Source organism: Dreissena polymorpha, chromosome 15 (genome assembly GCF_020536995.1).
Source record: "Dreissena polymorpha isolate Duluth1 chromosome 15, UMN_Dpol_1.0, whole genome shotgun sequence".
Taxonomy (NCBI): domain Eukaryota; kingdom Metazoa; phylum Mollusca; class Bivalvia; order Myida; family Dreissenidae; genus Dreissena; species Dreissena polymorpha.
This window is the reverse complement of record NC_068369.1, coordinates 23,431,401-23,447,911: the sequence shown is the minus strand read 5'-3', so window position 1 is coordinate 23,447,911 and position 16,511 is coordinate 23,431,401. Positions and strand designations below refer to the sequence as shown.

Sequence of the window (16,511 nt, the reverse complement as noted above, 5' to 3'; positions counted from 1 at the left end):
AGTCTTTAACGTCCTTCTAGGGGGGTCCAGGGCATGCCACCTCTGGATTGTTTTTTTACCTAGAACGTCTCTGGTGCGTTTTAAAGGCATTTAAAAAAACTACATTTTATACCTAAATTATCGGAATCGTGGACGCTACATATTACCGTTTAGTATCAAAATAGTTCACACAAAAATCTGCTACACGTTCATTGTCAATTTTATATTCTGGTACCATAAGCCGTGTTTGAAGTGACAATGATGTAACAAACTTAACTTTAGAAAAATAGTCATATACTTCATTTGAAGTCAGATAGAAAAAAATAAAAAATTGAGACGCAGCTCTCTCATACAAGCCATAGTATGTATATGGATAATATAATGTGCTTAATATATTTATTATTGAAATACTAAAATAAAAAAGATCTACCTTATAATATGAAGAAAGAGATCTATCTAGCGAATAATGTTTCATGAACTTGTTTTATTATTCTTCAACTTTTAAATATCAATCTTATTGAACGCTAATTCAACTCTACTGTCTCCAGTCGAATCCCACATTTGAAGAATTTGTTTTCGATCAACTGGAATGTGTGTATGCACAAACATTAAAGCGATGCCATTAAGCCGTTCCTCTTTTATGGTAGAACGTGTCCACGTTTTAAGCCTTCGCAATGCGCTAAAACTCCGCTCACATGTACAAGAACCAATAAAAACTATTATTTCTTAAGTTAAAATCAAATCAGCTTCCGCAAACTTGCTGTTGTAGTTCAGACAAGTTCACCGTGAAAAAATTCGTGGACGATTTGTATTTCCGTTTAGAGCTTGAAAGCACAATAGGGCTCTTAAAAGAAATATTTAAATGCATTAAATCAAAAGCGTTTTCAATCATAAACACATATAAAAAGGATCATTGATGGAATTTACTTAAACACGGACCTTCTGGGATTCGAACCAACGCAGTGACAGTATAATAGTGAGCAAAGGATCCAGAGTTTGACGCCGTACTGATTGCGTCACAGGGGCATATTGTTTATCATGAGGAGTACAGATATTTAACTTAAATCAATAAAGTTTTTGGCCATATTTTTAAATTTTCTTGTGTAACATTTTGCTTTAGCACTGCGTCATCATTTTCTGTCAGTTGACAGTTCTATCATCAACGTTCTATCATCAACTTCATTGACTATTAAAAAGAAAATACTTGAACTTCTTTATATCAAAAAAGTTTAATACGCGGGATATCATAATTTGAAAATTCTAATGTAAACAAAGATTCTTACCACCTGAAACGATCCCGGATTAAACTCGACGCCGGCCATAAAGAGGAGAATTCCAATAAAGGCGAAAACGCCAACCACCCGAAGTGTGTCTAGGTCCAAAATAGACCCAGACTCTGGCCGTAAAACACCCGATTCTCGCTCGGTACGTTCCGATGTCCACAATGATTGTAACATCGAAGTGTACAGTGCGACGCTTTGTTTAATAAACGGATTTTCCTTATCTTTTTTCTGAGCCATTTGGCCTCAATTGAAGTTATTAAAATGAATAATTATCTGCCTCAACATGAACCAATTGGACTCAATAATAATATTTGTGAATATCATAGTGCCTTAAATTCATTAAATTGCCTCAATTTCTTATATAGATATTATTCTTTGATATAAATTTTCCTTTTTTTCCTTGTAATCTCAATATTGCTCTGCAAATTTAAGCCGAGGCAACTGCCTCGGTGTGCCTCAGCGTGGCTACGGCGCTGGTGTGTGTAGAGAACATGTATAATACGTGGGTTTCTAGTCGGGAGTGGTTTTAATTTCCTCCTAAGTCTTAGTTTTGTAGTTTCGATTTACTTGAAGCTGCTGATGGCTCACCAGATATACAAGTAAGTAAAGTGTTTTAAACTATATAGCTTTAATGAGTTTTGTTTTAGATTAAGGTTTGCAAATGGTTCTCTAACGTTTAATGAGAATTAAATTTATAAGAATTGAGTAAAACATTAAAAAAAATCTTTAGATGAAAATTTGTCATCCGTGGTTGTCAAATCGAAAGTGGTTTATTATCAATTCAGTTATATACTGAAACAAATTTGGTTGTAGTATACACAATACTTTTAATCATTATTTAAGTAAGTGTGTTTTTGAAGGTATTTTGAAGGCATTGAAAGTGAAAATAACTTTTTATTGTAATACTCAAATCGAAAGTACGTCCGTTGTATAGAATTCGTGTTAATGGCAGTATGCCAATTTCGAGTGGAGAAAGACCCTCTTAACAGTTTCCGTTATTAAATATTTTACTTTTTGATGTGTGACGAATTTATGTAAAATAACATGCACTTTATGTATAGTTTTATTGATGCGTTTTTGTTCAATATAACACTGGCAACCTCGCTAACAAATTACCGACGTTCACTTTAAATCAAATTTTCAAACAAAACTAAAATGTGAAAACCCATATTTAAAATAGATAAGAATTCGAAAAAAATCAACAGGTGGTAAAAATAGATTTTTGTATTCAATGGTAAACAGAAGATCGTTTATTCTATTTATATTTAACCGATACTATAAGATCGCAAAGGTTAGAATATCCATTATTCTGGTTTATTTAAACTTGAACAACTTAAGACGAGCTTTCTTTGTATTTATACGAACATATGTAACAAAGAATTGGAAACTTGTTTACAGAAATTGACTAGTATAAAGTGAAGCAGCATATGGATGTTATTGCAACAGTACATCAGAACAACCATTCTGTGCAATGGACGAAGTGAACAAACAAGGGGGTAAACAAAAATACTTTTTTTTTAATCTTAACAAAAGACCTATTCGCAATAGTTTATGACACTTAAAGAAAATATAATACGTTCATTTTAGTTGAAATATTTATTCTTGTTAGAGGAATATGATGTGGTGCCACTTTATTTGATGCTGTGTGGTAAATAAGCGGAAAATATCAGTGAATGGCAGATCAATAATTTCACGCAAGCCTGAGTAACTTGAATAGCTTGGGTAATTTAACTCTGGTAAAGTGGCAAGTTTCGGGGGAATAATTACCTTAATCGTTTATAACAACATGTAAAAACAACAATACAGAAACTTAGGTACTTTTAATAATTGTAATAACAATACGAATATGTGACACCCAAAACGGTGAAAACAATAGTAAATATCCAGTGCGTTTTTTAGAGACGCCGGTTGCACGAATCAACAAAAACTATGCGACAATACGAAAAACCGAAGCAGCAAACAGGCTGCGGGAAACAAACCATTGTGGTAAGTGCATAACATAAACGTTACTTTCTTACAAGCCGTTTCGCGAGAACAACCATTGCATTGCAAAGTCTACCACATCTTCCTTTTTTCTTTCTTTAATTATGGTCGTGCTATAATAATGAAGCTTCTTAGTTCCCCCACACACAAAAATGAGCTTGACAACCAAATTCAATATGTGTTCAATCATAAATAAATTCTTACAAAGAATGTACATTAAAGTAGTACGTCAAATTTTATAATTATAATTTTTATAATTATGATTATTTATTATTATTATTATTATTATTATTATTATTATTACTGCTGCTGCTGCTATTACTACTACTACTACTACTTCTACTGCTTCTACTACTACTACTACAATCATTAAACGTTGTTGGTGTTGTTGTTGTTGGTTGATGTTTTTTTGTTCTTTATTGTTGTTATTGCATTGTATTGTATTGTTGGCATTAGTGAGTGCGATAGTCGTAACGATTTTTATTAGACATTTGATATTCGTTTAATTATGACTAAAACGTGTAAATAAATAATAATATACATGCACTAACGAAAACAATCTGTTTAGTACAATCCGAGGCTCAATGCGACGTAAACGATTTAGGCAACCCAGAAAACAAGATATTGAAAAAGACCCTTGATGGAAACAAAACACATTCGTTTGATGCAATGTTTTCCCGCCTTGGATTCACTATGAGGAATGTCAGCTCGGATGGCAACTGTTTGTTCTCAGCGATGGTCGACCAGTTGAGGATTCGAGGAGTGTACGAGTATACACCACGTTCACTGCGCACAGCTGCAGTGAATTATCTTAGGCAGAATCCACAACTGGTGAGTTTTCTTTTCGTCTGGCCCGATCTGTTTGGATTGACGCGCGAAAGATGGTACTTGGTCGTAAAATAGGAGGATAAGACATCATATGTAACTATATTTCTTGGGAGTAGAAAGCCGGGAATGGTGAAATGTGTGCATTTTGTTCTTGCCACATTTAGCCATTTTATTTTGGAAAATAAACCGCATAGTAATAAGTAAACACTATTTACATAGGTTTAAAATTGGTGTGAAACACTTATTGTTAGATTTGTAAAATTGATCTAAACGTTTAATAAATGGTAAATTAATTCCAGAGAGATGTTTTAATGGTAAGATTTTACTACGGATGGATTTTTTGTATAAAAGTGACTATTTGTCATATATTTTAAAAATATGTGCGAATATTTCAGGATGACAACACAGACATTAGGAACTTCATCGAAGGAGATTTAGAAGACTACTTTCAGAAGATGAATAAAGACGGAGAATGGGGGGACCACATTGTGATTCAGTATAAAAGTCTATACTTAAATGCTGATAGTTTGATATCGATATGTTGTTCTTTAACAATACATCGCATCGGAATGTGATATGTCACTGTTGCTAAAATAATCGCTTTTGTTATTGCTAATGGAAATGTGATTGAAATATTTGCAGGTGTTGCGATAAGGAAGGCTTAACCAATGAAAATTAATTGAAAGTTTAGTAAATGTTGTTTTTTTAATAACCCTGATTTGTGTTTGTTATTCAGTGGCTTGGCATGTTTCTTGAAGACCACTGTCAAAATCTACGGTTGCGATGAAAATGGGATGATGAGACCGCATCCGGATATTATTGCATGCAAGCATAAGCAAAATTCTACATTGTACTTGGGCCACATTTACGGTGCTCATTACATAAGTCTCCGACCTCATACTTGGAAGGAAGATCTTCTTAAAGGTAAGTGGATTGAAAAATGTGTTCGTTTTGGCTTTTTTTCATAATGAGATGCGGATATATCCAATGATACAAATAATGGTGGGAAATGAGTTCATTATTTAGTTTAAACCTTTTTTATTTTAGCTCGATTGTATAGAAAGCCTAAGGCTTATTTCAAAAGTTCTCGAATCCATATCCTGGGCCTAGAACCAGTACTTGGTGTCTATTGGGAAGATCTAAAGAACGCCCCCAAAGTTGGGATCAAACCCGTGACCTCCCCGTCGCTAGGCGGACACCAGATCCACTAAGCCAGGCGACCTTTTTAAAGTTCATATTTGGACGAATAGCAAATATATTGCTGGTAAATAAATACCTACAAGTGTACTCTTTGAGCAAATACGCGATGTTATATGTTAAGCCAAATAGTAAAACATCTTACGTTATAAACAATATCGTGTGGTTTGTAGAAATGTATAAGAATATTTGGAATAATAATCTCTACAAAATGCCATACATTAATAATTTTTTCCAATGTTGATGCATATAGTTTTAGGAGGACGTTCTGACTCGTGTGTTATTTCTGGACGCAATTCAGACCCAGGTGTCGCAGGTTCGTGCAGCCAAGCAGTTCTAAATATGTTTAAACGTGATTTTCATTTTCATTGTTATTGTATACTCATTTAAAGTGCGTGCAAACAAATCATTTAGTGGAAACATACATGCATTTATTGTCATGTGTACTAAACGTTCATATATTGATGTAAGATAATGCTGGATTAAGCTATATTATTGTATATTCTTTTATCTTAAATAGGAGTTGGTGGCGATGTCCCAGACATGTATTTGTCCTTCGCAATGATGTATTGCCTAAAACAGCAGATTATTCAGCCTCTTGTTCAACAACAAATTCACGGAATACCAGTAACGAACTTTTACCGGTCATATACTCTTTGTAAAGACCACTCCGATGCTCTTTACGTCGGGATTTTAGGATCCAATCAGGAAACACGTTCTTTTAAAAAGGATCTGTTTATTATCCCACTTGATACAGTTGTGGTTGATGATTTCACATCTAGTAAAGTGCACAAGAGGAATCAACTAAAAGCTGTTAGACAAGAGGATGGCAATACCATAAACCTTGTACCTGAAAAGCCTGAAAACTGGATGAGATGTCTTAACCAAGAACAATTTCTTCATCATTTAAAAATCCCATCTGACATGATGGAGCCTCCTCGATGGATTGCATTCCAAACAAAAATGCCAAGTACCGAACGATGGCTCGAAAGAAGCCGCCGGTACGGTTGGCCACCTAACAGGGCAATATATGATTTATTAACTGGGGCTGGATTCCTCGTGGTCCCTGAGCCCGAATGTTCTAAATATGCATGGAAATACGATTTTAGATTGGCAGAAGATATTCTCCTCGCGAAGGCTTTTACAGATTATCAGAAAGATTGTTTCAAGATTACGAAAATCCTTTTGGACGAAACACAAGTCAGTCAGTACTTACCGTACGTTTGTGTAAAACACGCGTTCTATTATCAATGTCAAAAAACATCGGCTAATGTATGGAAGTCAGATCCTACGCTCTGTCTTCGGTCATTGCTTGGTCGATTCATATCCAACATAAATGATGCATGTTTCCCCAACTTTTTTGATAGCACGTTGAATCTGATGCCAAATAAGCTCTCACCTGACGAACGAATTCTAGTTAAGCAACGACTGCTTATTGCACAAAAACACACATTTGTATGTCTATGTAATGCGTTCAGTACTCCAGCAACGGACTTTGAGGAAAGATGGTCGAGAGCATTTGCCGCCATGTTCCATCGACTGGTAGAAAGCATGCAATCGAGCGATACTGAAAGAGTTCTCGAAGAATGCTTAATACCAACAGCTGTAGCCGGCATACAAGAGCTTGTGGAACGTGAAAGGTTTTCACTGGCATACGAACGATGCACTGAAGCTGTAGAGGAATTGAATCATGTTTGCAAGGCTGAGTTGGCTGTCAATTACATAGTTAACCTGGTAGTTGTCCCTGCTGCTTGCAATGTACGACATTGGCTGTTTGCATTCTATGTGGCTTTTGTCACGGGACACTATTGGTTCGATGCAGTTAATAAGGATTTAGACTCAGTTTTACTTGTTGATGTCTTTGGAGAAGAGCTTAACGGATTGTTATTAGATACATTTGAAAAAAAAGTAAACATCCCGATGCACTTTATTGAGCCAGAACGTATCTGTCAAACAACCTTTGCTTTGGCAAAGGTTCTGGAGCAATGTGACATTGATGAAGCTGTCATAGCCAAAGTAGAATTGGAAGCACTGGATTACGTGATCATTCAGCTAGCAAAGCGCACATCAAATGTTTGTGACTCAGATATAACTACTGCTGATAAAATCAGAGAACTTTGTGCGGATGTGAGAAAACGAACAAATAAAAAAATGATGGAACTAGCTAGCATCCGAAAGGATATAAGCAAATTACAGGAGGATATCAATAGAATGAATCTGATTTGCTCAAAGCTGCGAGAAATGAATATGCAATAAAACAAAAACAAAACATGTGTGTTATGGACGTACACCGGCAACTAAGTCAGTGTCAAAATATTGCCAACCTTTCTTAATTATTATCAGCATAAATTTTGTTATTAGGCTTGTACAAGAATGTTAAAAGTGTGTTATTGTTCATATGATGCGATTGGTATGTGACTGTTTTCCAATATAATCTTTAAAAAATGCATAAACTTTAACAGAAGAGTTAAAATAAATGGATATGTACGATCTCATTAAATTATATATACTCAGTTGCAATTAACAAGTATGTGTCATTATTATGTAACCAAACTTTCAAACCAGCCATAATTTGTGTGTTAGTATAAATATTGAATATTAAAAATAAATAATATTATCTTCCGACCAAAGGTAGTTTTGATATTGCTGTTTTGATTCTTATTTGCATAAAAGTCGGACATGGCTTACATTTTTTTTATTTGTTTTATATTTCACTTAGTATGAATGAATACTACATTTATTATGTGTTTTAATAGTTTTTCTTAATATTTGATTTCATTCTGTTATATTTGCCAGTCCTGCTTTGTCAAAACCTTTAATGAAAATGTACCATTTTATCTGTATTTACTTGTATAATTTTGACTGTTTCAAATTCTAGTTGTAAATATCTTGTCTTTATCGTTAAATGTTTTTCCGAGTCAAAAGTATCACAATATTGCATTAGTATGAACTTGTCAATATGATTCCATGAGATCTCGTTTTATTTGATTTAATTATGTTTTATTTGTTATTATTTGCCAGTCTTGCAAGGCTGAGTTGGCTGTCGATTACATAGTTAATTTGGTAGTTTTCCCTGCTTCTTTTTATGTGCGACCTTGGCTGTTTGCATTCTATGTGCCTTTTGTCAAGGGGCACTATTGGTTCGATGAAGTTAATAAGGATTTAGACTCAGTTTTACTTGTTGATGTCTTTGGAGAAGAGCTTAATGAAATTTTATTAGATAAATTTGGAAATGAAGTAAACATCCCGACTCATTTTATTGAGCCAGAACGTATCTGTCAAACAACCTTTGTTTTGGCAAAGGTTCTGGAGCAATATGATATTGATGAAGATGTCATAGTTTTGTCTAGTATTTTTTTGAAAATGTACCCTGACAATTTTACCTGTATTCACTTGTATAATTTTGACTGATTGAATTTTTAGTTATAAATAGCTAGTCTTTATCGTTAAATGTTTTTTCTTAATCAAAAGTATCACAATATTGCATTAGTATGAGCATGTCAATATGATGCCATGATTCAGGGACCTATACATGGCTGTTTTGTTTATATAGGTCCCTGCACGAGCTCTTGTTGTAAAATATGCTCAAGATTATATTGGAATTAACAATGAAATAACATATACTATTTTAACAGTTAAAAAAGCAATTATCTAGTTATAAATGTGTTTTTTGACAAATACACATCTAATCTTCATTGTTAATTTGAAGTTTTTTCTTGGTCGAAAGTTTCACAATGTATGCATCATATGTTGAAAATTGAAATAAACTTAAAGCCGTATAGGAGGCTATGTTTGTTTCGTTTTGAGTGTTTGTTTGACTTTTTATATAAAAGTAAGTCAATTAAAACACCGTGTCATGTTCTAAACTGCTTTGATCATTTGTGTATAATGGAAGGGGACAAAATAAATGTTTGCCTTTACCGGTAGGCTCTATGTGTGCTTTCCAATTAAAACGTATTTTGGATAACTCTTATTACTTTTGAGGTTTTTAATCTGTAGTGAACTTCGTGTTAAATTGCCTTATTCCAAACGGCTTCTGAGTAAGTACGTTAAACTGAGATAATGTGACCAAAATAAAAGACACGATTCTGGTTCCCATACGCACAAGTATGCTATCAAAATTCCCTAAGGTGTCGAGATAAAGCATATATTTTTATATCGAGAGGTCCCGGATTCATTTACATCGACAGCCAAACTTTATTTATCAACGTTTTTTGTTTCTGTTATAATTATGTTTAACTATTCTAAATAATAAATTGTTGTAAATAAAACAAAACAAAAAACAATAATATTGCATTAAAAAGGTCATACTCATTTGTACAAACATGGATGCCATAGAAATTGAAGTTTGCACTTGAAATGTGTGCGTTGAAAATAAAAATGTAAATATTTTTCAATCAATGGTACATGATGATAAATCTATACTCAGTTTGTACAATCGTAATGCCGTTATTTTGTATTATTATTTAAAACAAAAGAAATATGCCATAATATTTGGATTTTTTTGTCTTTGGGGAGAAAACAACACTTGTGTGGTGATATTTGTATATTCGTTACACTGTATGTTCTGTATCAAACATATTAGCGCAAAATATTCTAAATAAGTCTTGCTTTGTCAATATCAATTTTCATGCAAGTGAACTTTGTAATCAATTAGTTATAAAAAAAGACATATATTAATGGTGGGTTACTGAAAAGTCTTGATAATGTTACTTTTTAGGTAATAATTTCTTAAACTTTGATTTTTGGTTCAAAATACCATTGCCATATGAAATGTGCAAAGAAGGAATATGAAATAAATTTGTTGTATAGCAGATCTCAAAACTTTTATCCTGCCTCTGTTGCAAACATTTACCAAATAAAGCAGGGTCGAATAAATTGTCCTATCTCCGGTCAACAGGAAGTTGTGTATTTCTACGCACGCTGTGACGATTAACATGTTCTAATATTTGACCTTAGAATTTATTGGGACGCATCATGAATGTTATCGTTATATTATATATCGTCCTTTTTCATTCTTCTTTAACATATTACCGAACCAGCTTTCCGTATTTATCATTTTCATTTACTTGATTAAGCAATTTATGACTTATCAAGTGTGACGTCATTTCCTAGGCAAAACATACTATCCTTCATTCCTGTAGGTTCGTGAATGTGTAATAATTCGTGAATTTTTTTTATGACGTAATTTTTAAGCCGTCCGTGCACTGCACGCGTTTGAATTCGATACAGTTACAACTCGAATAATTTTCAGTGTCAATAAAATTTAAAAAAATGAGGACAAAGAAGGTAAGTAGTTGTGTTTTCACCATTACAATTTAACACACAATGTACACAAGCATCATATCAATTAAAAATCACCTTTTAAGTAAAATATTTCCAATATGTACGTTTTCGAATAATCCGGGTTCCTCCGCTCGCATTTTTCAATGTCAGTTTACTGTACATTATCGACTCAGATCGGCGTTGTCATATTATAGAGGCCCATAAAGGGGTTTATGGTATCCACACGAAAATCAATTAAAATCTTATTAACGCCACGCCGATTTTTTTAAACGTTGTAGGCCAATCCTCAGAGAAACCATGGCAGGTATAGATCCTAAGACCCCGATATTCTGCTTAAAGCAGTAGATGATGTAAAGATGAAAAAAAAAGTTCGTCGAGTGGCGCTTCAATATTCCATCCCCTATCAACATTAAGAGATAGGATTAGTGGACGTGTCCCAACACGTTTATGAAGGAGACCATTTTTACACATGACAAGAAGTAAGGGCTTGTTGAGAATGCGGAAAACTACGCAAGGCTTGGCTACGGGTTAAGCAATACAGCCATGCAGACGTTGGGTGGTGAATTGGCGCACCACCTAGGGAAGCGTGATTCAGAAAAACCACTAAGCAACTTCTGGCTGTATGGATTCTTTACACGGTGGGAATCAAGGATCTCTACCCTCAAACCATCCGCGCTGGAGTCCAACAGGGCAAAATACTCAACCCCAGAGGTTGTTGAGCAATTCATCAACAATCTAGAGGCGGCTGTGGCGGAATACGGGTTACAAGAGAGGCCGGACTTCATTTTTAATCTCGATGAAACCGGAATCTCCCCAGAGCATCGTCCCCCGAATATAATCGCTCCTGTGCATGAAAGGCGCAGGCAGTAACATCTTCACGCTCAGCGACAACAACGCTGATCGCATGCGCCAGTGCGTCTGGAAATCACCTTCCGCCATATTTAATATTTAAAGGTTGATAAAAATACGATTAACAAACGAAAATGAAAATATTTTACGAACAATATCACCAACATTAGTTCAATTCTAACTTAATAAAACTTTTTAAACACATAATATAACAGTATACATTCAGTTAGCCCAATTAGTAAATTAGTAAAGACATCAAATACATGAGAATATGCTTTCATTAATTAAGTGTTACAAGCAGTAAATATGATCATATTTAATCAATTCAATTAAAACAAATTATGATAAATATCTTCAAATGTTGATATCTTTCATAACTGCGGGGAAGAGAACCAATGAAAATCTGGCGAAAGACCTGACGCCAGGTGTGAAAGTTACAATGTCAGAAACAGGGTGGTCAACGACCTAGACATTCAAAGATTACCTTGAAAATCATGTCCTGAAAAATATCAATAGGGGTGATGGCAGTCAACCCGTGATCTTATTACTTGACGGACACACAACGCACACGTCAACGGAGATGATGAAATGGGCCCGCGAGAGAAACATTCATATGTTCTGCTTACCAGCACATACTTCTCATATCCTTCAACCGCTTGACGTCGGTATGTTTGGTCTATTCAAACGATTCTACTACAGCGAATGTGCTTCGTACATGAAGGCCAATCCCGGGAAAGTGGTAACGAAGTATGAAGTTGCTGGAATGGCTTGCAGCGCTTACCTGAAGGCACTTAGCCCTTGGAACATCGTGTCAGCCTTCAGGAAGGCCGGTGTTGTACCCACTAAACAAGAATGCGGCGCCTTCAGAAAAGTTCGTGCCATGCGAGTCATTCCGAGACTCGACACCTCTTCAGAAGTTACAAGCAGTATGTGCCGACAAGCAGGCAGTTGAAGAGTATCTCCGGGCAAAAACAGAGGCACCAACCCCTACCACGTGCAGATGCCAAAAGAACATGTCGGCGAAACCAAAACCTGGCGGGAAATTGATGACAAGTGATGCATACATCGAAAAGGTGGAGATGTACGACGCCAAGAAAAATGCCAATGCCGTCACATCTCAAAGCCAGATGATATGTAAAAGCCCGAGGCCGTCAACAAGTGGCATACAAAAATTGCACACCAACATTGTTAGAGAAGACTCTGATACCAAATCGGACACGGACGATTCCGAAAACTGTTGCGTATGTGGACAATTTAGTCCAACAAATCTGGACACGAAGCCGCACATAAAAATCGTTAAATGGGGGTAGTGCGACATGTGTGGGCATTTGGTCCACCTTTCCTTCTGCCATACAAAACTGTGCTGCGAAGAGGAGACAGCTTCCTTTGCCCACACTGTTGTTAAAATTAAAATTTGTTTTGCACCGTTTATAAGTTATGCATACGTTAATAATGGTTAAATCGTTCAATGCTGACCATTCATGATTCATTACATTCGCTTGAATGTATCATTTGAATGCGTTTAAGACGTGTGTGAACTTAGCCTATTTAGCAAGTTTAGTACATAGGTTGAATCATGCATCCATGATCCTATTTAGCCTTTTTAGCAACCTTTTTAGCCTATTTAGCCTATTTAACACGTTCAGTACATAGGTGGGAAAATACATGATAATTAGCCTATTTAGTATATTAAGCAGCTTTTCAGCCTTTTTAGGAGGTTTGGTACATATTTTGAAAAAAAATTATCCGTAAAGAATATGTACCAGTATTTTCCGCCTATTAAGCGAATTTAGCAAGTTTAGTACATGTCTATTATAAAATACATCCTATTTAGAACATCAAGCTTATTAAGCAGCCTTTTAACAAGTGTATAAAATAGGTTAAAACAAACTTCATATTTAGGTTATTTAGAAATCTATTCAGCCTATGCAGTATATTTAGCTTTTTAGCAATCTTATTGAATAGGTTGAACCATTCATCATATAATTAAGTTTTAGCCTATGTAGCAAGCCATTTGCATTATTGCACAGCGAGTTTGTATGCACCGTCAAGTGCCCCTTTCGAACAAACAAGAATAATCCCAAGGAAGTGACATAGCGCACGCTGATCTACCGTCAGCTGCCTGTCGGGCTGACCTAGTTTCGGCTCAGGGTTTTAGTTAGGGTTGGCGCCAGGAGGACGTTCATCAAGCTTATAAAGCGCAGTCTACGAAATATTTACGGCAAGTCGATATGCAACTTTAAGGGCCCCTTTCAAAAAAACAAGAGGAAGCGACCTAGTACACGCTGATCTCCCGGCGGCTGCGTGTCGTGATTACCTACTTTCGGCTCGGGTTTTAAATTATGGTCGGCGTCAGAAGAACGTACGTGAAACCTATTTGACGTATTATGCGATATATCGACGACGAATTGGTATGCAACTTTAAGGGCACTCTTCGAACAAACTAGAGTTATCCCCCCGGCAGCCACCTATTGCAAGCATATCTCCCGTCGGCTGCGTGTCGGGCTGACCTAGTTTCGGCCCGGGGTCGGCGTCAGGGACACGTTGATACAGCCTATTAAGTGTAGGATGCGATATATCGACGACGAGTGGGTATGTACCTATAAGGGCCCTTTTTTACAAACTAGTTATCGCCCGGAATCGACCTTATGCGCGCTGATCTCCCGTCGATCGCCTGTCGGACTGACCTTCTTTCGGCTCGGGGGTTTAATTAGGGTCGGCGTCAGAGAGACGTTCATGCAGCCTATTTATTGTATTATGCGCTTTATTCAAGGCGAGTGGTTATGCACTTTTAAGTAACCCCTTCAAACACACAAGAGTTATCCCCCAGAAGCGACTTATTGAAAGCATATCTCCCGTCGGCTGCGTGTAGGGCTGACCTATTTTCGGCTATTGTTTTTAATAAGGGTCGGCGTCAGGGGGGGGCGTACATACAGCTTTTTTAGCGTATTATGCGTGTATCGAAGACGAGTGGGTATGCATCATCAAGTGTCCCTTTCGGACAAACAAGAGTTTTCCCCCGGTAGCGACCTAGTGTAGGCAGATCTCCGGTCAGCTGCCTGTCGGCCCGGGTTTTAATTAGGGTCGGTGTCAGGGGGACGTATTTACAGCCTACGGCGAGTGGGTATGCACCTTTAAGGGCCCCTTTCGGACACACAAAAGTTATCACCGGAAGTGGCCTAGTGCACGCTGATTGGCTGCCTGTCGGGCTGACCTAGTTTCGACCCGGGGTTTTATGTAGGGTGGGCTTCAGGCGGGCGTACATACAGCCTATTAAGCGTTTTACGAGCTATACATACGGCGAGTGGATATGCACCTTCAAGGTCCCGTTTCGGACAAATAAGCAGGGCCGGCTTCAGAGAGGGCTCAACTGGGGGCACAAATTTACTGGAGGGGGGCACAAAGTTTGTTACCAAAACAAATGCGAGTGTGTGTGTGTGGGGGGGGGGGCAGCAAGAAGTATGTGTTCAATGAATGTTCATACATGTATATTAAAACGTTCATACTTAATATTGGTGCATTCAACATAAAGAAGTGAAATAAAATGCCGTGTTTTCAATTTATTTAATTTTTATTAAAATTGTGATTCACTTTCAACTGTTCAAAAGGTTACAAATATACACAAACTGACAATTGTCAAGCTGCAATAAGGCACATTTACAAAATAAACAGTCTCTTTAATTTTACACAAGTCCTTTTCTTCATTGTTTAAATCAGACTCCAAAATACAACGCAGTTTCATTTTTCTTGGATTCTTCCTTGCAAATTGTTGGACAATATTACATGGGTATACCTAGATGCCCATGTGCACTGACATTAGCCACATACCAGTGAGTCTTTCTCCCCCTATAGTTGAACGACATCTTGTTTTGACATTCCCTAACGTTGATATGCTCCTTTCGCATTCACAGCTTGTCACTGGAAAGGTTGCTGCATTTTTAAAAATGGTATAAATGTTTGGGAATATTTATTTATTGCATGCTTTCAATGCAGCACCTTAAGTTGCAGGGGGGATGGGGGGTTGGGGTCATTTAATTACTTAATTAACTTAATTCCCCAGCACTCAATGTCGACCTGAAGTGTTCCAGGTGAAGGGAGGTCATCCATGTAGTAATCCAGACTGTGTTGTCTAGGTCCTTTGATCATCAGTAAGTAATGAAAAGTTCAGCCAACTCACGTATATGGGGGCAGGGGATATATTTTTGACCAAATTTCGAGTTCCGAAAGGCCGCAAACAGTCAAATCCATTGCATCAAAACTGAAAGTGACACAAGAAAGCATTTTTGTGTCAGTGTCATAGCATAGGTAATATACATTGAAAATACAACCAAAGACAAGGCTGGCTTCTTCACTTGTGAAACTATGGCCCTTGATCTTTCCCCCCACCCACCTCATTTTTAATGAAAAATTGAGAAAGTTGATCCATTTCATGGCATGCACAGAACATTCAAACAGAATGCAATCCTAGTTTTGGCTACATTACTCATTAATTTCATCCCTGTGCTTTGTTTATTTACCTAGAAAAGTGTCTCCCATACGTTTAGATTTTTCACAATTTACCTTCAAAATTTTGTTCTGTTTCTGCAGCGTGAAATATTGACTTCCGACAAAAGTGAAAACCTCCTTTTTGAAGATTCAAAATTTCCTTGCTAGGGAGCTGTGGCTAGTTGTAATGTTTTTTTCCAAAATTTTGAGACATTCTTTCTACAACCTTACACAAGAAATACATCTTATAAATACCTAATTGATTTTTAAAGACCATAGGTAACACCTACCTTAAAGATATGTAATTTTCATGGACCCCCCTTTCACTGATATATCCCCTGCCACCTTAAGTTTTTTAATATATGCATAATAAAACAAAATATAATTGAAATATAATGTTTAATGAATTAAATGCAACATTTCTGAACTGTATCCTGTGTTTTGTTTGTATTTTATAGTAATTCCAAAATTTCACACAATTCAAGGGAAACAACCAGAACAGAAATAATCCAAAAAATAGTGTTCCTATTCACAACATTTGACTCTATTTAGTAGAGAAGCACACAAGTTATATGTCAAATGTTTAAAATGATTATTGACACTATCAATCAGTCTTACAGA

The 16,511-nt window shown here is 36.3% G+C and overlaps 1 protein-coding gene across 1 annotated transcript in view; it reads left to right on the top strand.

Annotated features, from left to right (window-relative positions):
* LOC127860066 (uncharacterized) overlaps positions 1-9,049 on the top strand; it is a 40,853-nt gene extending 31,804 nt beyond the window's left edge. The window contains exons 6-8 of the mRNA XM_052397834.1: positions 4,810-4,997; positions 5,524-5,586; positions 5,791-9,049. Coding sequence (XP_052253794.1) covers positions 4,810-4,997; positions 5,524-5,586; positions 5,791-7,526 — 1,987 coding nt within the window. The 3' untranslated portion in view covers positions 7,527-9,049. The remainder of the gene's footprint in view (positions 1-4,809; positions 4,998-5,523; positions 5,587-5,790) is intronic.
* Positions 9,050-16,511: the final 7,462 nt, after the last annotated feature.